Source organism: Chanodichthys erythropterus, chromosome 23 (assembly GCF_024489055.1).
Source record: "Chanodichthys erythropterus isolate Z2021 chromosome 23, ASM2448905v1, whole genome shotgun sequence".
NCBI lineage: Eukaryota > Metazoa > Chordata > Actinopteri > Cypriniformes > Xenocyprididae > Chanodichthys > Chanodichthys erythropterus.
The window spans coordinates 1,043,184-1,066,372 of NC_090243.1; the positions used below are offsets into that span (position 1 = coordinate 1,043,184).

Consider the following 23,189-nt stretch of genomic DNA (forward strand, 5'->3'; position numbering starts at 1 on the left):
ATGCAGCGACCTCGACCACGAAGGGAAGCTCTGGACCTGGATGAACAAGGAGGGGAGCGGTCGTGAAGGCGGTCTTGAGGTCCTCGAAAGCTTGCTTTGCTGCCGGATCCCAGGACAGAGACTTGGGCTTGCCACGGAGAAGGTTGGTAAGTGGAGAAGTGATGGTACAGTAACCCTTGATGAACCTTCCATGCAGATGCCATTGTGATCGATGTAATATCCCAAGAACTGCACTGAGGGCTGGTGGAACGTACACTTCTGCTTTCAGGAACAGGTTGTAGTCCCTCAGGCGTTGGAGGACTTCTGCAACGTGCTGGTGATGTTCGGCCAGGCTCCAGGAGTAAATGAGTATATCATCAATGTAGACGATCACAAACTCGTGCAGGAACTCCCGGAGCACCTCATGCATGAAATCCTGAAATACGGAGGGGGCGTTGACGAGTCCTATACGGCATGACGCAGTACTCATAGTGTCCAGTAGGGGTCACAAAAGCCGTCTTCCATTCGTCCCCCTCACGTATTCAGATGAGGTTGTATGCACTGCGGAGGTCCAACTTGGTAAACACAGTGGCGCCGCAGAGATGTTCCAGCGCAGATGCGACAAGAGGAAGTGGGTATCTGAACTTGACTGTTATTTTATTAAGTGTTCTGTAATCAATGCAAGGCGACAAGCCCCCGTCCTTCTTGGCAACAAAGAAGAAGCTGGATGCAGCAGGGAAAGTAGATGGGCAGATGTAACCTTGTGATAGAGCCTCAGCGATGTATTCCTCCATGGCCTTCTCCTCCGGGATGGTCAATGAATAGATCTTTCCTCTGGGCACTGGCTCACCAGGAATGAGAGCAATAGCACAGTCCCATGGCCGATGGGGAGGCAGCTTAGAGGCCTTCTTTAGACAGAAGACGTCACTGAAGTGGGAGTAACGGAATATCTGTGGAGCGTTTTTCCAATGGACTCTCAATAGACGTAACAACGACTTGGATCTTCTTAGAGCTAGGAGACCTTGGAACAGAACTTGAATCACGACGTGAAACTGGACTTGGAACTGGACTTGGAACAGGAACTTCAGGAAAACATCCAGGAAAACATTGGTTACCCCACTCAGAGATGATCGGATCATGCTGCTCTAACCATGGGCGTCCTAGAATCAAGTCAGAAGTTGAATCCTCCAGAACCAGCAGATGGACCTCTTCCTGATGCAGAACACCAATCTGTAGTTTCAGAGGTCCCACCATGTAATGCACTTGACGTAGAGGGCGACCTGTTACTGAGTGGATCTGGTAGACGTTCGGCGAACTGATGGTCTTGAGGTTGAGCTGGTGACAGAGGGCTCCGGAGATGAAATTTCCAGCTGACCCAGAGTCAATGAAGGCGTTAACTGGAATACAAAAATCAGCAGCAGTAAGGTTGGCAAACAATAGTGAGTGGATTTTGATGATTCAACGAAGGCAGAATGACACTCACCATAGCTCGCACTGGACGAGTGGGGCATTCAGCTCTGAAATGCCCAGGATGGCCACAATATAAACATAGACCCTGGGTCAGCCTCCTCTGTCTCTCAGCTGGTGAAAGACGTGATCTGTCGATCTGCATTTCATTGCTGGCTGGTTCTGGGGAGCTGACAGATTCGGGCTGGCAGAGGAAGGATGGAAACAGTTGCTGGTTTTGGTGCTCTTCAGTGCATAGCTGCATATGAGTGGCGAATCTTATAAAAAGTTGGATGAACTTCTCGAGCCCGATGGTACCCTAGTATGCAGCGAGATGCAACCGCACACGTGGATCCAGACCTTGACAATATCTGGAGATGAGGGCCTGTTCGTTCCAACCACTCGCTGCCGCTAGGGTTCTGAACTGTAAAGCATAATCAGTGGAACGTAGAACAGATGACACGCAGAGACACTCACGGAAGACAGGAGAACACTGGGGATCTAGGAAACACACTGGAGACAGGGAAGTAGTCCGTAAGGTACGCATTCGGGTAAGTATGTGTTAACAAGACCGGACAATGACTATGTGGCTGTGAGTGTCTCTTATAGTGCTGCTGATTGGGATGGTGATGAGTGTCAGGTGTGCATAATCAGAACTCTGGTGAGGGAGTGCGACATGATTGGGTGAGTGAAGAGCCTGGCGTGTCTGTGACAAGGACCATGTGATATTTCAGTCTTTCTTTTTTAATAAATCTGCAAAAATGTCAACAATTCTGTGTTTTTCTGTCAATATGGGGTGCTGTGTGTACATTAATGAGAAAAAAAAAAAGAACTTAAATGATTTTAGCAAATGGCTGCAAGAGTGAAAAATTTAAGGGGGTCTGAATACTTTCTGTACCCACTGTATACTAGAATATTACAGGTTTCTTGAATTTAATCAAAGGTGTACTCATTTTTGCAACCCTTCTTTTAAGCAAAATTGTCTAATTTACTTATTTTACAGATATTGATAACATTTTTTTATTTTTTCATTAAGTGTAATAAATTTTGATTTTGTCATCTTTCCATGAATTATAATATTGATCATTAAGGAAAAGAAAAAATATCAATATGTTCAGGGGGGGTGTACTCATTTATGCGGATATATACATATATATACAGTGTATATATGCACTATAAATATACAGCAAAAATTATTCAGACATTTTTTCTATTTTTGATATATTTTTACTAGTAGGTGCAGGACACTATAGTTCATTTATGTAAGTGAGGATAGCAACATAAAGTAAACTGTGACATATTATACCCAAACATTCTTCATACAGTGGACTACCAGTAAAATTGATAAATTTTTGACCAAAAATTATTCAGACACTTTGACCTGACCACGTTTTGCTTAAGTGTTATCTAACATAATTAAATAATTAAGTTTTTTTTTTCTGACACAGTTTAACTCTGAGATCTTGTCATACCATTTTTTAAACTATAGTGAGTAAACTGTATTAAAGGGATAGTTCACCCAAAAATGAAAATTTTATGTTTATCTGCTTACCCCCAGGGCATCCAAGATGTGGGTGATTTTGTTTCTTCAGTAGAACACAAATTATGATTTTTAACTCCAACCGTTGCAGTCTGTCAGTCGTATAATGCATGGCAATGGTAACAAAATCTATGAGAGTAAAAAAAAACATGCACAGACAAATCCAAATTAAACCCTGCGGCTTGTGACGACACATTGATGTCCTAAGACACGAAACGATCGATTTGTGCAAGAAACCGAACAGTATTCATATCATGTGTGTTGATATCCAGCCGAAGAGCAATCAACCATAACTTCAGGCAAGCAGGCTCAGAAGTTGGGAACACGTGGAAAGTCACCACTCCTATGCGAGAGAACTTAATATTTTAGTTTTAAGTCAGTTTGAACAATCCGGATAAGCGCAAGTAAGTACCATTTTGATTAGCCGTCATACCTACAATGTTTGTGCACTGTGTAAACAATGAGTGACGTATACGCGCAAGTGATCACTTACGGCGCTTGCGCAAACTACGCCACAGCACGTACACACATCACGCACCAGATGCCATGCGTGCTCAATTTAATTTGGATTTGTCTGTACATGTTTTTTTTTTACTCATAGATTTTGTTACCATTGCCATGGATTATACAACTGACAGACTGCAATGGTTGGAGTTAAAAATCATCATTTGTGCTCTACTGAAGAAACAAAGTCACCTACATCTTAAGCAGATAAACATCAAATTTTTATTTTTGGGTGAACTATCCCCTTAATGAATGAAATTTTTAAGGTGTCTGAATAAATTTTGGTTTGACTGTATATATATCAATTTGTGTATCGTAGTACAGGCACAGTATTTTTGTAAGCATGTAGGTGGTTCACTTTGGTTTGGAATTGAGTCCCAATTTACTCTTTGATGTGAATGGGTGAATATAAAGTGATTTTATGCTCCTTTATCCTAACTGATAAAGAAACAGCTCTAAGATGTTGAGTGATTACAAAAGTGAGATGAGTTTGTGGATCAACATTCTTTGTTGATAGTAGATCAACATTCCTATCAACCAATCATAGCCATAGACCTAAAACCTGAGGCTAGTGATTGTTTGAATGTGGTTCCAGGAACATCAAAGGATGTTGATGTCCTTCCTGTGTAAATTACGAGGTGCCTTGTAAGAGACTGAGCTCCTTCAGAAGATGCCTCCTCCTCTAGAACCTTCCAGCTCTCTCTCAAACCCTCAAACATACATCTATGTCACTGATCAAACTCAAAATGAAGGTTTTTGCTTCTCATTGGTGATGAGAAGCCATGGTCAAGTACACACAGAAAAGCATGTCTGATGAAAACCCAATTCTGTGTTGCTACTTCAGACTTATATCATGCATGAGGCATTGTGTGACGCATGAACCAGCCTGCAAAATTAATATAGAACCTCTCTAGATGTTGTGAGGGGAATACACACAATAAGTCAGGTACTGTGTTCCTCTATGGATCCTCTTCGCCTTGCATCTGGTCCTGTCCTTTCATTTTCAGCCTGCTTCTTGTCCATTGTGTTAAAGGAATAGTTAAAACAAAAATGGCAGTTATTTCATCATTTACCCACCCTCATGTTGTACCAAACCAGTATGACTCTCTTTGTTATGCAGAATACATACACACAAAGAAATTTTCTCACTGTTTTCCATGCTCTTTTCCACACTCTTAAAAATAAAGGTTCTGTATTGGCATCTGTGGTTCCATGTAGAACCTTTAATATCTATGGAACTTTTTATTTCACAAAAGGTTCTTTATAGTGGAAAAAAAGTGTTCTTAAAATATTAAAATGTTCTTCACACTACCCAAAAAAAAAAAAAAAAAGAAGAAGGTTATTTTATGAACTGTTAGCTGAAAGGTTCTTTAGGGAACCCAAAATGGTTCTTCTATGACATTGCTGCAAAAAAAAAAACTTTTGGAACCTTATTTTTGGAACCCTATAGTTCATTCAACTACAGTGAATGCAGACTGAAGCTTTCTAGCTTCATAAAGGAAACTTAAGCACCCCAGATTCTCTAAAAAATCTTGAAATCGTCTCAGGTTACATATGTAACCTGGTTCCTTGAGAGGGGAACGAGATGCTCTGTCATGGCTGGATGCTATGGGAATGCTTCACGTGGGCCAATGTCTGAATTGTTTACGCACACCAATACGCGTTTGGCTGAGCGTGATGACGTAGCATAGTGCGTCATCTAAACCATAAATAGACGCTATACCAGTGTTGCCAGATTCTAATTTTCTGAAGTACAATTAGACATGCTTACCTGGCAGGGGGCGTAGCAGCCTGACGCAGCGTTTTGTTCCCCTCTCAGGGAATCAGGTTACATATGTGACCTGAGACATTCCCTTTCGAGTGGAACTCAATGCCACATCATGGCTTGATGCTATGGAAACTTAAATGCCAACATCACCACGCCACAGAACAGTGCCTTCCCACAAGGCTATGTTTCTGCACAGACAGTTGTAAGTGCAGGCTGAGACTGGATCAGCCCTGAAGGACTTGAGATCCTGGGGTTGAATCCTTTTCCAGACTATAAAACTTGATGAATGTGTGTAGAGAGGACCTAGCCTTAGCAAGAGCTTTAAGCCCAAAGTATACTCTGCACACTGTCCGCATAACAAATTTTCGTCATCAGGAGGGTAGATGTCCGCACACCCCATCCGCATGCAGCCCTATATTTGAGACCGCATGGAAAGTGTGCATAAAACCAGTGCATTTGCGAGTGACTTGAGCGCTTGGAAAACAAAATCTACTAGATAGTGCACATGCGCCAAACGCATTATTCCACAGTCATGGCCAAAGGAGTATACTGTAAAATACTTTAAAAGACTTTAAAATGCTTTTACACCACTGGCCTGAGACTTTCTTGCTCTTGCATCTCAGGAAAGAAAGGAAAGAAATCCTGCAAGACTAGAGAAATCTCTTACTCTTTAGTAAAGTCAGTGCTAACAGGTGGGCCACTTTAAGAGTCAGCATTTTCTGACATGGCAGCCACATAAACCTTTAGTGTAGATGGGTCAGCCCTTCTGACAAGCGATCTTGAAGGAACTCCAGCACTGAACTGATCAGACAGTTGATTGGATTCAGGTGGCACTGTTTGTACCATGATACAAAGAGTCACCATTTCAGGGCCATCATAGAGCACGTAGCCCATGGTGCATGACTCCTTACAATCCTGAAGGGGTGGTTCAGAGGATGGAACCCCTGCTTTTGAACCAGAACTGAAATGGTCTAATGTGCAGAAGGAACTTCTTGGTGTTCAATTGCATCCCCAACTTCTTTATATGATCTTGATGTTGCGCTGCCAACTCTTCCAATTGAGCTAGTTCTCCTCAAACTGGATTTGCTACAAACTTAACTTCAGGGTGAGAATCTTGAACCTGTATGTCCAAAGACTATGGTTCAGGTCCCTTAGATCTAAAATTGGATGTAGCCCCCAGTCCTTTTTGAGCACAGTAAAGTACTGGCTATAGAACTCTGAGTCCCTCCCTGGTCCCTACATTTTCTATGGCCCCTTTCACCAAGAGAGACTAGTTCTTGGTTGAAGAAAACAATTTCTGACTCCTGGCTCAGATCTGTGGCCCTGCAAAGCTCTTTAATTGTCTCTGGGCTAATCCCTCACCATAATCCAAATTTTTTAAGCAGGTCGGCCTGGTAAGTCTGTAAAACCACCATGGGGTGCAAGTACGCTCCAGCCTGACCTGCTACCGTGTAAGTCTTACCCACAAGGGCCAAAGTGGCCCTACAAGGCTTGGTGGGTAAGGTGGGTTTCCTCTACGAGGATGCACTCGAGGGGGAGAGATAGCCTGTCAGCATCTCTTCCACCCTCGGCCCTGTACCCAAGCTTGCGCATAACGACCACTGTACAGTATGTTGAGATGGCCTGCGGATATGTTTTCTACATATTCCCTCGCTGAAGGCGTCCGTTTTTTACACATGCACATCTTGGGTGCACTCGCAACGAATACATATTCCTCCAAGACAAGGTCAGGGAAGAACTGGAGATGGTGGCGGGGAGGTTGCTGACCATGAGTGCTTCAACCATGCAGATCACACACGTCGTGTGAGTCCTCACCTGTACTGTATCAGACACCGGCTCCTGTGAAGCATTCCCATACCATCGAGCTATGACGTGGTGTTGAGTTCCACTTGAAAGAGAACTGCTTTTCCTCTCCTTGGCGAGATCATGAGAGAAGTAACTATGTCTGATTTGTGGTTCACTAAACTAGTCTGAATGGTTTGTTCACAAATCTGACTAATGTGGTTCAACTCACTGATTGTATGATCCAGCTTACCAAAGAGGAAGATTATCTGTGAATATCAACTTCAATTTAAAAAAATATATGACTTTGATTATAGTGCAGGATTCACATTGACCACGTTAATGATATTTTTTATGTTTTATGGTGCATTTGCATCCTTTTGAAAGCACAGGACCAGTTCAATCCTCATGGCTTCTTAATGTATCCCGCAAAAAAGAAAGAAAGTCATACAGGATTGGAATGGCACGAGGTTGAATAAATTATGACAGAAATTTCACTTTGAGGTGAACTATCCCTGTTTTACCATCTCGTGTCTTTCATCTCTTTTATCTTTCTTTCCACTTCCATTTATTTCTGTCTTTGTGTTTTTCTCTCATTTGTCTTTGTCCCATCTCTCTCTCTCTCTCTCTCTCTCTCTCTCTCTCTTTGTATGTGTGTCTCTGTGTCTCTCTCTCTCCACCCTTTCTTGTTGGTTCAGGAGGGTCTGAGCGACCGTGCCCTACAGCAGAGGTTTCAGTTACTCTCCTCTCTCTTACAGCAGGTGAGATATATCATAACGAGAAGATGTAGTAGAGCTGGAGAGATGCCTCCTTAATCAAATGTGTAGTTTATTAATCCCTACCTCAGAACATTCTTATGACGTTACAGAGTAGGTTAGAAGCAGATACACAGTGAGAAAAATCTTCCTTTAGATTTCTCTTTTATCTACAAAGTGGTGATACTGAGAGAAGCACATGATGGTATGAAACAATAATAATGCTCAGTTCTCTGTCAGTCTCCATGGTTCAAAACTAGAACAACATTTTACTAGTGTACACTGTACACTGACTGGTAAGATTATTTGATATGTTTTTGAATGAAGTGTCTTAGGCTCACCAAGGCTGCATTTATTTGATCAAAAATACGTAGTCATATTGTGAAATTTGTATTATGAAAATTGTTTATATATATCTTTATATATACCTGAAAAAAAATTTCACAGAAAAAACACGTATTCCATTAACTGATATAATGTTAATTTTCCAACCTATTGAAGTACTAATATCTGTTTTGTACCTTTGTAATACACTGACAACCACCAAACACAGTGGTGATGAGAGTCACATGATGAATCAAAGCTCATAATAAGCATCTTTTCCACAAGCTGAGAAGGACAACACTAATATATAGAAGGTGCTCACAGTGTCATTCACACAAACACTAAACACCATCATGGTAACACAAATGAAATTTTAAAAATGCAATAAACATTAATGTAACAACATTAAATGTAACATAAAACCCAAATGTACATATCTGATTAGAAAAATCTAAGAAAAACTAAGAAGGAACAGTTATTTCAACGAAAATACATCAAATGTGAAGTGTCACGCAGGGAATTTTAGTTTTTTTCACAAAATTACCATTAAATCTATTACAGTTATTCACCTTATATAGTATGGAAACTTTCTGTAAATCAGTTAACTGTTTTTCACCGTAGCATTTTTACAGTCTTTTACCGTTAAAATCATGGCCATTTTTTTACAGTGAAGGTTATAACAAGATTGCTTAAAAATGGGGGACACAACTGACTGTAACTTTTAAAAAAATAATATTAAAAATAGGTTAAAATAAAATAATTTAATATAATAGACAAGGACACGTCCTGTTAGGTTAAATAGGCTAAAAACCTGAACAGAAATTAGATTTTTAAACTAAAAAACATGAGTTTTGTGCCTTTTTTTGCTATGAAAATTAGCCTATTAAGATAGCACTTTTCCCTGTTAATAGACCGTGCCTACAAGCATTTTGTTATCCTTTGTGCAAGCTTACACATATTAGAAATTAAATCTTTTTATTTTTATTTTGTTTTCCATTTTAAAGTTGCCTTAGAACGTTGTTTCGCAAGATATAATATAAGTCTAAGGTGTCCCCTGAATGTGTCTGTGAAGTTTCAGCTCAAAATACCCCATAGATTTTTTTTTTTATTAATTTTTTTAACTGCCTATTTTGGGGCATCATTAACTATGCCCTGATTCATTCTGAATGAGTCTGAGGCTATGCTCCATGGCTAAAGCTAACATTACACACTGTTGGAGAGATTTATAAAGAATAAAGATGTGTTTATGAATTATACAGACTGCAAGTGTTTAATAATGAAAATAGCGACAGCTCTTGTCTCCGTGAATACAGTAATAAACAATGGTAACTTTAACAACATTTAACAGTACATTAGCAACATGCTAACAAAACATTTAGAAAGACTATTTACAAATATCACTAAAAATATCATGTTATGGATCATGTCAGTTATTATTGCTCCATCTGCCATTTTTCACTATTGTTCTTGCTTGCTTACCTAGTCTGATGATTCAGCTGTGCACAGATCCAGACGTTAATACTGGCTTGTCTAATGCCTTGAACATGCGCTGGTATATGCAAATATTGGGGGCGTACATATTAATGATCCCGACTGTTACGTAACAGTCAGTGTTATGTTGAGATTCGCCTGTTTTCCGGAGGTCTTTTAAACAAATGAGATTTATATAAGAAGGAGGAAGCAATGGAGTTTGAAACTCAATGTATGTCTTTTTACATGTACTGAACTCTTGTTATTCAACTATGCCAAGGTAAATTCAATTTTTGTTTCTAGGGCACCTTTAATATTTGAATATCTGTGAATGTGGTTCTTGAGTACTTTTTAACTTTTCATTGGGTTAGATTTATTCAGTGCTCCACGCTTACCAGTTTTCTACATAATTCCCTCACTATAGATGTCCATTTTTACACACACACACAAACACACACAGCCCCTTTAAGAGCCACTCATGTCCTGAGGACTGAGTTTGGATCAATTATATCTGTGATCAAAGCATACACCAACCCAACCATTAATTGATTCGTCAAGTATTCATTACTGAATCACACTGCTCCTCTCTTTCTTCCCATCTCTTTCATTCTCACTTTCTCATCTTGAAAAGTCATTTTATCTCTTCATATTACCCGCTCTCATGTGTGCTTACTGTCTTACTTAAAAACACATGCACACGCATCAACATGTACATCTCATATTGATGGCTTAGTACTCTAGATGATACACTTTGTAAAACTTATTGACAAGAACTAATGTATTTCTCATCCCTGTCCTGTCCTCATCTTGCGATGACGTGCGTTCTGATGTTAGTATGAGAGCTTATGTCACGTTCTCAGGCACATTGTGTTTTTACCCAGTATCTCTTATAGAATTAGTTCACTCAAAAATTAATATTCTGTCTTTATTTCACACTCATGTCCTTACAAACCTGGATGCTATTATTTTTTTGTGGGGGATTTGAACAACATGAGAGTGATTTAATAATGACAGAACATTCATTTCTGAATGAATAATTCCTTTAATATTCAAGTGTGTATGTTGATGAGTGTGTTACTCATTTTTGAAACACCCTCAATGATGACCTTTCACCTCTGAAGTGTTAGAGCATCTCTCGTCCATGTACGTCGACGTCACATTCTTCTTCTCCCATAATCCGCTTATCCTGTTCATTGATCGAACAGCTTGTTCATGACAAGCAATACATCCATGCTTAATTGGGAGTGAGATCTTGGGTAGCTATATGGAAGTCGTAATCCACCCAACAGTTGAATTTTTCTTTTTCTTTTTTAATTATTATTTTTATTAATAAATGGAAATATCAAGAGCACCTGTTGCATTTGAATTTCTTCTGTTTTACACATATCTGTTTATCAATGGTTTTCTCCTCTGTTTCATGTGTACTCTCATGTATGAGCAGAAGTACTCTGCCGCGTCTTTATGCAGCATCACCACAGAGGTACTAAAGGTCCTAAATGCTACAGAGGAATTACTTGGAGAGGCAGAAGGCAAAGTTCATGACCCTTCTCCGACTGGCACACCCATGTCCTCAGGCCCAGGAACCAGGAAGTTGGACCAGCACCTCACTAAGATGGAGGAAAATGTAAGATTTAGAATATGTTCTAATGGTTTTTGTTTGTTTGTTTGTTTTTGAAGAGGAGAAATCCAAGATCAAGATTTTGACCAGTGAAACCACACAACTGAATGTAACTTTTAAAAAAAAAAACTAAAAATAAATTAAAATGAAATAATTGGATATAATACACAAGGACAAGGTCTAATTGCTGCAAATTTTAGCTTGCACTTCTATAACTGAAGCAGATGCGTCAGCCAAGCTCCCACTGGCTAAACACCCTCTGTCACCTCCTACTACAGTAGCCATGCCTCAAACTCTCGATATAGATTGAGCGGGGATCTGAGCAGGCCAAAAACCTGAACAGAAATTAGAACAGAATTTTTAAGCTGATCTTTATGCTTTTAATAACCAGTATGCCATTCATGGGTTTATCTCTCCCAAAAGTGTAAACACTGAGCCTCCCAGGTACCATCAAAACATTGAGAGTAGTCCACTCAGATCCGTCAATCTCTTTCCAGGTCAGCCTATATCGAGAGTTTGGGGCATGGCTACTCTTGTAGGCAGAGACAGAGGGTGTTTAGCTGTTGTGAGCTTGGCTGACGCGTTACACAAGGAAAGAAATTCAGCTTCACTTATAGAAGTGCAAGCCAAATTTAGACCTTCAAAGATTAAAGAGGTCATGAACACGTCAAAGTGAACAGTGCATTGTGATGTTGCACACTACAGTGATCACATCAATACCATACAGCATCATCATGCACTCGTTCAGAAAGACAAATGTGCCCATTTATAATGCCTCAAACAGTGGCATGTCATGTCAAAAAATTTTCCCGGTACATATACCTTGGGTTGTGTTTATTATAAGCAAGATGCTCATGTTGACTCTTGGAAGTGTTATCCAACTCAAATCGCTTATTCATAATGCGGAGCAACACAGCTAAAAGTATTCCTAATATTTTTAGCTGTTTCACCCGCAAGAGTTGTGTTTGTGATGTTTGAGTTGAGGAGGCATGATGTGCAAAAGGGGCATTTGTAAGGTTGAAAATATGCTTTATTTTTGTAATTCCACTAGGTGCCACACGCACAAACTACATACTTCATGTTTAAATAACTCTGGGTTTCGCTAACCCAGATACACATAAGTCAAGCTACACGAATTCAAGTCATTTGACAAAGCAGGCCCAGGCACACTTAGCATAGTCCATTAGCGTTAAGCATGCGTAGCAGATCTAGTCCGCCAAGACAGAATACATTAACATTGCCATATTCATTAACTTGCCAAAACTATTCAGAGTTGTCATGATTGAAATATCTACATCAGTCATTAAATTCTAGATGGTGTAGACTGATAGGTCCTTTACATGCAATCACACCATTACCACATGGCCTCTGCTGATTCTGCAGCCAATGAGATTGCTTACTCAACATTTAAATAGTCTGGTCACCATTGTGCAGTCTTGCAGTGCATCAGAGTTCCTCTGAAATCCTCCACTTCTTTTGGCAGTAGTCCATACTTGCACTACAGCAGCAGCAGAATACATAGCAGATCTACTGTAGTCCGCCAAGACCAAATATATTAACATTGCCATTTTCATTAACATGCTAAAACTACTCAGAAAGTTGTCATGATTGAAATATATATATGGTGACTGACTTATGTTTTAATTTCTTACTTTTAAGAAAGCTGAATGAAAAATTAACTAATAATTTAAAATTCTTTTGAAAAAAAAAAATCACTCTGAGAAATAATGTTAACTTTGACATTGATTTTGACACAAATCTTAAATTTTCTATGGAACAACAGCACCCCTGGACCCCACTTTGAAAAACCCTGGTTTTAGTTTAGTCTCATCATTCAGCTCTCGCATTTATCAGTAAAGTTCTGATGGTTTCTGTGATCTCAGTTTTCGATCCTGTGATCTGTGTGCAGGTGTATTTGGCTGCAGGTGCTGTGTACAGCCTAGAGGGGGCACTGAGTGACTTAGAAGATTGTGCACGCAGCATCAGCAGCTCCACAACAGAGACTGAACTGGCCTTCTTGGAAGACCAGGTGGCTACTGCTGCTGCCCAGGTTCAGCAGTCTGAGCTCCAGGTGCGTGCTTGCTATGTAACAATGTAGACCGGTCCTAAATGTGCTATTGATACAGTATCAGACTCTTCAAGTGTAAATTTAGAAGTTTATCTGTTATCTGCAGATCTCAGATATTGAGGCAAGAATATCAGCCCTCAAAACTGCAGGTCTGAATGTATCTGCATGCACACGGTTTTCCAAGTACAAATCTAAACCCATGGTGAGTTTCTTCTGCACCTAATATTACACTTAAGATTGAACTTAAAAAAAAAAAAAAAAAAAAGCAGGATACATGTACAGTTATTCATGATTTTAGACTTAAAGCATAAAATTGATGTATTGTTTTTCCTGCATCAGTCCCAGACGCTGGACTCTTCTCGTCATCAGAGGAGAAAGCTGCCAGCTCCTCCTCTCAGAAGTCTGTCAGGTATGAATGCACATATACTGCACTTTAGAAGGGTTAAGTCACAACTAAAAATATATTGCAGAATGTCTAGAGGGCTCATTTTAATAATGGGGACGCCAAATAGGAGGTTAAAAAAAACCGCACCATAAAAGTGGTCCATACTACTTGTGCACTAGACTTTGTGTCTTATGATAGCTTTGTATAAGAAATAGACCACTAAAAAGTTCTCTGGCCTTCTGTATTCCGTTTAAATATGACCTAAAACATGTTGTGCCAGGTTTCTTGTTATTGATGTGATCCATCTGTGGTTCTCACATGTCATTTGTGAAACACATTTTGACTTGCCACGTTTGAATTGAGTGACATTTCAGAGCAAATGGCAGAAGGGACACAATGTCTTTAACCTTCATGTATCTTTCTTGCTATTTATAACTTTTTTCACATTTCCTCACTGATTTTGAAGGAAATTCTATGGAACATTCTTGATAAATGAGCTGGAAAAATAATTAAATTTGCCCAAATATTTATAAACAAAAAGGTTCCACATTCATGGAAAACCAGGGAATTTTAAAATGTATATTTTAAATTAATTAAATTAATAAATTTAATTGTGTAAAATTTAATTTTTTTAATGAAATTTAAGAGCTTTCTGTCCGTCCATTGACAGCCTACGCAACTACCTCTTTCAATCCACAGAAAGGTACTAAAGACATCATAAAAGTAATCCATGTAACTCCAGTGGTTTAACCTCATTTTTATGAATCAATGCAAGTACTTTGTTTGCACAAAAAAAATATGTCCATTCACAGAAGCACCACGACACTTGTCGAGTCAAGTCAAGTTATCTTCATTTGTACTGCGCTTTTTATAATTTTTTGTTTGATTGTTTCAAACAATCAAGATTGGCAGATTGTTTCAAAGCAGCTTCACAGTAGGAATAATAGGAAAATTATTGGACAGAGATCATTTTTTGATTGAGTTTTTGATTGAATCACTTCCATTGTAAAAATCGTTAATTATTAACTTATTAACTTACAGTACATGATTTGAATTATAGAAGAAGATAATGTGTTATGTGTATGCCAGGTTAAAGAGATGTAATATTTTGTAAATAAAGTGGTAAATTGTTTTGTCTTTTTTTTTTTTTTTGTGCAAACAAAGCACTCACGTTGCCTCATAAAATCGAGGTTAAACCACTGAAGTCACATGGACTACTTCATGATGCCTTTACTACCTTTCTGAGGCTTGAAAGTGGTAGTTGTGTAGCTGTCAATGGAGGGACAGAAAGCTCTCTGATTTCATTTAAAAAATATTCATTTGTGTTCTGAAGATGAACAAACGTCTTGGGGGTTTGGAGCGACAGGGTGAATAATTAATGACAGAATATTAATTTTTGGGTGAATTAACTTTAAATCTGCTCTAATATTTAAGAAGGTAGATATTGCACATCTAGTCAAGTTTGTATAGAGCTAAACTTGCTTTTAAGCCATAATGACATTCGATGTGTCAGTGAATTGTTCTGTACAAGTCAGTCCTTGTCCATGAATGGGTCAAACCAGTTCACAAAAAGTCTGAATCAGCATAAACAAACATACAATAGTTGATAAGGGACTTAAATTTTATGAATGACAGACATTATATTCTGTTTGGCCCCAGTCATGTATTTACCATCCCTTTACAAGCACTATAGTCAAGTCAATCTTTATTTTTATAGCGCTTTATACAATTTAAATTGTTTCAAAGCATCTACACAGTATTAAACAGGAAAGTAACAGAAATAATGATGCAAACTTCTTTAAATGTGAGACTATGTATGGAAACCTTTGCTAATATTTTCATTTTCAATAGTAACTGACATTATTTAGCATATTCAGTTCTACATGTATGTTTTTTACAGTACATTTAAGAAAGTATCTAGTATATGCCAAATGTGATTATGGTACATTTTTACTGTATATGTTATTTTGCCTGAGGCCAAAGCATTAGTCTCAAACTCCGATTGAGGAATCATGATTCTTAAAGAATAAAAAGTTTTTTTTTTTTTTTTCATGTGAAATATATCTTGTATCTCAAAAGAGAAGCTATAATACCCTCTATGGAATTTTCAGAAACACAACGATGCATAAATCCTACATGTTTTATAGGTGCAGTACTCTGTGTACTGTATGTGTGACCACATCGTATGAACCTGCTAAAATCCCACAGGCAACAATTTCATGTGGTTCAGAAAAAAGAGCACCTTTTTCTTCCACTGACGTTGTGGAAGGGAAAAAAATCTATTTTCACGCCTAGTGACATTACACATTTTGATTTGAAAAGAAAGGTGGAATGAGCAACCAGTGAAAAGGTGCAAGATTTAATGTACCATGTAGATACTCTGGGAGAAGAAAAGAGGGTCCATTAGAGAAGAAACAGAGAGTCGGCAGCAGTATTATCTTTTTTCCTCTCTCGTCATCTTCTGCTTAATCTTCCTACTAATTAACAGGGGTTCTGTTTAGCGCTGACCATTGATATGACCATGATTCATCTTGATTTCTTTATTTCACATTAGCTGCAGCTTCAAAGCCAGGACAAGCTTACTTATTCCAGTTCAGCTGTTAGTCACACAAACCTACCAATAGAAGGATATGGTAACAGCATTTACAAAGCCTGAAGTGGTTCTTTAGTCAGTGTTGCATTTTGTAATATTGTTTGATATCTCTTTTCTCCTAATACTCATTTGTGCTGTACTGTAGAATCCATGTCAATACATCAGAAAGCTGGACAGTGTGCTGTATGCTGACATTGAAGTTCACCCCCCAAAAAAGAACATTCTGTTGTTGTTAACACATGTAATTTAAAACCAGTATGATTTTCTTATGTGGAACACAAAACATGATGCTTTGCAGAATGTTCATGCTGCCCTTTTTCATGCAGTAAGCAGAAGTTGTGTACAATTCTTTATCGTTATTTTATTTTATTTATTTTGTTAATGTATTTACAGTAATTTAATTTTGTAATGAGGCTTTTTCATCATTATGGCCCATTAAAATATCTGAATAAATTAATTTTACTTCTGAAAATAAAAGCACTCATTATATAAAAAGTCTACTTAAGGTTTCTATGAATTGCATTTTTTATATATTTTTAAACAAATGAATAGATATTGCCATGACACTTTAATGTTAATTTATAGATATACAATTTTTCATGTTAATTCATGAATTTTAACGTGCAACTTTTTAATATTAAAATGTATGAGTAGTTTACCATTAAATTCTTTTTTAACATGTTTGAAAAAAGTATCTTATGCTCACCAAGGCTGCATTTATTTGACAGTAATATTGTCACATGACCCTTTTGAATGGCAGTGTGTATATAAATTAACATTACCAAGTTTAGTAAGTGCTGTAAAAGCATTATAAGTATTTTTTGCTCATGTTACCTATTATGTTGTTGTACATTACTGGAAAGCAGGGGTCTCAAACTCTGCTCCTAGAAAGCTTCTGTCCTGGAAAGTTCAGCTCCACACCTGAACCAGCTAATCAGGGTGTTCAGGGTTACTTGAAAATTCCTGGCAGGTGTGTTGGAGCAAGGTTTGATGGGTGCTTGCAAATAGGGTTCCACGATAATGGTTAAAATGAAAATCACAATTATTTTGCTCAAAAAAATTTATTTGTGCAGAATTTCACAATGAACATTGCTAAACTCTAACATACATGTTTGTTAGTGTTGTCAGATCAGCAGCACAAGTGCGTACTTGTAAAAAGACCGTGAGTGTTTAGGGTGCCATTTGTGACAGTGCAGAATCTGCAGGAAGGTAGCTCTCCAGGAGCAGGGTTGAAGAACCCAGCTATAAAGTGTTACCGATGATGTAAGGATTTACATTTTTGCATGAACTATCCCTTTAAATTTACTGCTATTGGCTATGACATTAACAGGAACAGCTTATTCAAGATTCATGTAATGAGATAATGCGAAAGTATATTTTCATTCAGAGCTAAGAAATCTAAGTGTTAAACATATCTGCACATTAAGCCAATATATCATTATGAAAATGGATTTCCATAAAAAAAAAAAAAAATGTGTTTTTTAATAGGGTGTTTTGAATTCCTTCTACACAGAAAAGGAAGTCAAATCTGAGCTGCAGGTGAGATCTATGAGGCCATGACAAGATGTGACCTCTGTGATTCTCAGATAAGCTATATGGCTCAATATCACACCGCTTGTGACTGCTAGGACCATCAGGCTGTTCCACACCAGTGCCTTGTTCCAACTTCCGGTCCTCTAATTTGATCAGAACTAAAGTTACTTGTTGACCCCCGGCCTGATCACAACTTATATAGGGTTGATGTCACTTTTGACCCCAAGAACTCTACCAAACCCTGGAGCTCAACACCTCCGGTTACCAGGGGACCTGATTCTCTCTCTCTCTCTGCCTTAATGGAGACCAAACTCCTACAATGAACCATCACAGAGGGTTGTAATTGTAGATTTAAACTCATGTAATTACTGTATGTGTAACAATGAAAAATGGCAAATGTTAACAATCTGGTACGTCACCTCTTTCTCTTTTTCTAATGTTTGCTGAGTGTTGTACATGTTTGAAATCTGTATGTGACTGGAAAAAAACTCTCGGGATGACCAATGTGACCTTTATTTTATTCTGTTGTTTTGTTTTGCAAAGAAGCTGGAGCACATTTGGTAAAAGTTTTAAATGTGTGAAATGTCTATGTGAAAGTGAACACAAAATACCTGCAGGACCTGTTTGATTTTCATTCTTTTTTTCTGTTCTTCTCATATGCAGTGCAAATATTTCAGGTTTCTTTCTCTGATTTCTGCTAAAAAACTGTATTCAGCATCTAAAACAACTGTGAAATTTATCATTTAGTCTTTATTTTATTTTATAAAAAAAATAAGGGTCAAGTACTATTGGAAAGCACTTGACAACCTTGCCATATAATGAGTTTTTGAGTGTGTTTCCATGAATCATAAACCCACTGTGTATTCATACTTGTGTTTGAATCAACCTCAGATATTGATCTCTTGAGTATGAACATCAAATCACTGCCATCGCCGTATAAGAAGCACTCCAGTAATTTGTCCACAAAGGTTGTGGCCTTGTTGACTTCTTATCCATTTATTAATCTGAAAAACCCAGTTGTTATTCTCACAGCACTGCTTTATTATTACAATCCACCTATAAAAGTAAGCATGTACATACTTAAAATGTAATTTTGGACATTCTAAAACAATTTGTAATGTTTCTGTGATGCAAATTGGTTTGCAATTGATAATCCATATAGTAAATATAAAACCATTAGAAAAATGCTACAATAGCACAGTGTTACAACAACTGCACACTTATGATAAGCCAAACCACCAGTGTGTTTAATCACAACTGCATTATGTTGCGATAGATATTCTTTATTTTTGTTATAATGCTATTTAGCCTATACAATATAAATCACATGAGCTTAAATTTATCATTTGGTAAGGTAGGCTATTTTGGTTCACATTAAAACCTGACAATAGTTGTTATTCTTTTCTATTTTTGAGCTTTTTATAACACAGGGATAACCAGTATTGTGCAGAATTACAGCTGTGACATCAAATACTGCATCATATTTTGCTTGGTGAGCTACTAAGATGACGTCTGTGCTGTGTGATGTGTGTTCAGACAGACAAATTGGACCTTTTAGCTCAGAGAAATCACAGAAGCATGAAAGATTGATCTTTAGTTACCTTGTTTTAGATATTCTTTTTTTTTTTTTTTTGAGCCAATGGAGAATAAACTAGCATGCAATATACAATTTGCACCATCACCCCAAACTTTGTCTTCTCCATTCCATTCTCTCTACAGAGAACATGTTCAGCTTTCATGCTGTTAAACAGGTCCTGCTCTTTGTTGTTGTCTATGGCAATGTTAGTGTATAAAAGCATGTATCACGTTTCTTATAGATGTAAAATATCCCATGAAAAGCACAGTCGAGAAATTGAAATGTCCTACAGTGTCATGTATTTTTCTATTTGAAAAATCGAATGCATATATAAAAAGACAAGATATGAAAGATATGAAATATCGTAGGCTCTTCAGTGTATTTTGGGTTTGTCATGACTGAAAGGGCATTAGCCTGCCTCTCATCAGAATGTCCTCTGTGTAATTTAACCATAAAGTGTTAATTGGGAGAAAAGAAAATATTCTGTAGCGAAAGAAAAAAGCCAATGAATTCTCATGTGCCAAATTTGTTCTGACACAAGCAGTGTTCAAATAAATATGAATAAAGTTTGCATTCCTAAAGATATTCGGAGATGTTTGTTTTTCTTGGGTAGATTATAGTTTAATTTTATTTTAATTTAATTGTGGAGCAGTAATTTGCATAATCTATTACAGTAAGCTACTAATAAGAGGAAAACTTATACATACATTTGTACATTTATTTATTAATATAGATTGCATTTGTAATATGTACAGATATTTTCACCTGCCAGTCAGTTTATTTGAAATGAATATTGAGAGGCACACAGCCATGGAGAGAATGATAAAACTGTGATTAGTTATACACATTAAAACACATTCAAATATTACAGGCAACTGGTCGCTGTAGGTAGTAGATCTCACGGTAACCAGTCTGAGTCCTCTTGTGCCAGCGCGTTCTGCAAGCTCTCCTTATTCCTGAGAGTGTTCAACAGGAGCTCCAGAGATTTGACCACAGGCTGCAGACTACCTCCGCTCTGTCTCTTCCCAAACCGCCCGATGGGTCTCACACCGCGACCCACATACCAGAAAGGGTCGATCTCTGGACCTGATTGGGACAGGTTAAGACAAATGTGGCATTTTTGGCGTACCCATACATATTACAAATAGTGTCTGTCTATTTGTTGTCAACAATTAATCTAATTCCAGTTTTACTATTATATTCATATCATTAACAACTAGAAAGATCTCAGTAATACATTATTTAAATACATTCAGTATGTCGGTAACACTTTACAATAACGTTCATTAGTTAACTTTAGTTAACTACATTCGTTAACATGAACTATTAATGAACTGCACTTCTACAGCATTTATCAATCTTTGTTAATGTTAATTTCAATATTTGCTACATTATTAAAATCTTGTTAACATTTGTTAATGCACTGTGAACTAACATGAACAAACAATGAACAACTGTATTTTCATTAACAATAAAGAAGATTTGCAAATACAGTAACAAATGTATTGCTCATTGTTAGTTCATGTTATGCATTAACTAATGTTTAACTAATGAACCTCATTGTAAAGTGTTACCAGTATGTCTTATGATCGGTTTTATGTTCTTGTATAAAATGCATTAAAATAGATATAATGCATTAAAAGGGATTTTCTTTGGCAGCTTAAACAATGTGCTGTGGTCACATCTAAATTAACTGGTTTTATTCAAGTCAAAAACATAAATTAGTATGACTGAATCAACTTCTTTTGAGGTTACACCAATGAAAATAATTTTTAGGTTGTTAAATCAAGTTCAAATAACTCCTTAAGACAGCAATAGCACAGTTATTTGACTAAAAAGGGGTAAAAAGTTACTTGGCATATACAGTGAAAAATTATATTAGATTTAAGAGAAATATACTTGTAATTTTACTGTAAAACAATGTACATATATAAACTGATTATAAACTGTATGTATTGCCACCTCGTACAGTCAAAATATGTATTCTATTTAATAATGTACAGTAAAAGTAAAAAGTCTCCTGATGATGTTAATAGGTTTGTTGCTATGCTTTATGGAAAGTGAATATTCATGAATATTAGGCTATATAAAATATAATATAACATATCAGTATATTTTAGGCTACAAAACAGATTCAAGCAATTCCAGCAGGTTGGCATATTAACATTATATCAGTTCATCAAATAGGTCATGAACCATAAAATATACGCAGGCGCAAAAATGCTGTTAGTGTCACTGATTTTTTTTCATCCATTTTACTTGATGGTAATCTTAACAAGATTTTCCTTTACATTTTATACATGTTAATTATGTATTATGACAGCGATTACAATTATTTATGAAAATATATAACTGATTACACAGTGCATTTTAATGCATTACGAATACTTTTAAAGAATATTTCTATAATCCTCAACTGACTGATACTGCGTGCTCCTCTATTTGTCATCCAATGTTAAGTCGTCTCTTGAAGATGTTATGCGAATACTATGAATAACAAATTCATCACAATGAAAAAACTGATCGGGGGAAGGAAAAAAAAAACTTACTTCTGTTATCGACATTGTGGACGATGTGGAGGTCGTGCTCGACTGTAGTGCCGTGTGCAGAGGTCTCAGTGGCGGACAGAATGAGCAGCAGCAAGAACGCGACCGTCCCCAAGCGCGAGCCTATCAGGCACTTAGTCACGGGCCGAGTGAAGGCGGTGGGCAGCATGCTGAGTCTGATACAGGGCACTGCACGACACAAAGCAGCTGCATGAAAGTAAGCACAATGCTTCTATTTTATTAAATGATCTGTGTAGTATGTATATTAATTAAAGTAAAAAACTGATCAACTATTACACCATTGAAAGTAATTTTACGGGAAAGTAAAGTTTCAGGTAGAAACTGCTCATTTTGTGCACTAGAAACCATAATCAAAAATTCCTCACAAAATTAATAAAACAAATTATTTTCACCTATATAAATATCGTTACTTTAATGAGAACTTCAATTCCTGCTGAGAAATTAACTTTAGAAACCACCAAAAACATTTTTATTTAATATCTACCTCTATTGATTAAATCAGAAAGAGTTGTTGGACTTACATGTGTCTTTGGACGTTTGCTCTTCAGTAAAACCTGTTTTCTGGGGTCAGAGTCCAAGTAATTCAGGAATGTGAAGATGCCGTGCTTATATATCGCAAGGAGTCTGTCACAAAATGGATTAGATCACGTCAATCTTGCAGGACATCCCTCTTTACACACGCACACCTCCCACTTCCTCCCTTCCTCCTCCTCCTCTCATCCCCCATCAGCATCTCCACTGCTTTGATCCCTTGACTTGGACCCTATCACAGTGAAAGAGCAATGAGAACTCATCCATTTGTGAATCAGACACGTTCTGACGCACTACATCAGCAGATCTCTGACACACAACATTAACTTCTTCTTAAAAAAAATACACCACATCAAATGCCACAGGTTGACTGAGATTTTGAATTTGAGAGCTACAGCAGAAGCCAAGGATTTTATTTTATGAGCGAATTATTCCTTTAAATAGTTAAAGTTTGATTCAAACATTTTCATAAACACTATGAACATGACCAGTCACAGGTGAAGTGAATATCGTTGATCATCTCAACGGCATTCTTGTGGGTTGCTCTCGGTCAGCAGATGTGAGAATTTACCAACAGGGTCTAAGAACCACAAACTGGCGACAAGGTGTTGGGCAGCCAAGGCTCACAGATGTACGAGGGCAACGAAGGCCATCCCATCTGCTCCAAGCCAACTGAAGATCTACTGTGGCACAAGTCACCCAAAATTTCAAATGAAGTTTAATTTAACAAAGTTCGGGAGGAGCACGTTC

General features: G+C 37.6%; 2 protein-coding genes across 2 annotated transcripts in view; one reads left to right on the forward strand and one right to left on the reverse strand.

Moving 5' to 3' along the window:
• Nucleotides 1-17,792, forward strand: part of myripb (myosin VIIA and Rab interacting protein b) — a 256,773-nt gene extending 238,981 nt beyond the window's left edge. Inside the window, exons 13-18 of the mRNA XM_067378160.1 lie at nucleotides 7,721-7,780; nucleotides 11,010-11,192; nucleotides 13,096-13,257; nucleotides 13,361-13,456; nucleotides 13,594-13,654; nucleotides 17,746-17,792. Of these exons, the coding sequence (XP_067234261.1) occupies nucleotides 7,721-7,780; nucleotides 11,010-11,192; nucleotides 13,096-13,257; nucleotides 13,361-13,456; nucleotides 13,594-13,654; nucleotides 17,746-17,792 (609 nt within the window). The remainder of the gene's footprint in view (nucleotides 1-7,720; nucleotides 7,781-11,009; nucleotides 11,193-13,095; nucleotides 13,258-13,360; nucleotides 13,457-13,593; nucleotides 13,655-17,745) is intronic.
• Nucleotides 17,793-20,239: 2,447 nt separating this feature from the next.
• Nucleotides 20,240-22,056, reverse strand: prlh2 (prolactin releasing hormone 2). The gene is made up of 2 exons (XM_067378656.1): nucleotides 21,891-22,056; nucleotides 20,240-20,427 (listed from the first exon to the last, which is right to left on the reverse strand). Exons 1-2 carry the CDS (start codon nucleotides 22,054-22,056, stop codon nucleotides 20,240-20,242), a joined length of 354 nt encoding a protein of 117 aa, XP_067234757.1.
• Nucleotides 22,057-23,189: the final 1,133 nt, after the last annotated feature.

What these genes read in the sequence shown, in the direction of transcription:
- prlh2 (XM_067378656.1), bottom strand. Translation starts at nt 22,056, where the DNA reads ATGCTGCCCACCGCCTTCACTCGGCCCGTGACTAAGTGCCTGATAGGC. An exon ending in CCACAATGTCGATAACAGAA is followed by an intron (nt 20,428 to 21,890) that starts GTAAGTTTTTTT and finishes TGTCCCAATCAG; the next exon opens with GTCCAGAGATCGACCCTTTC.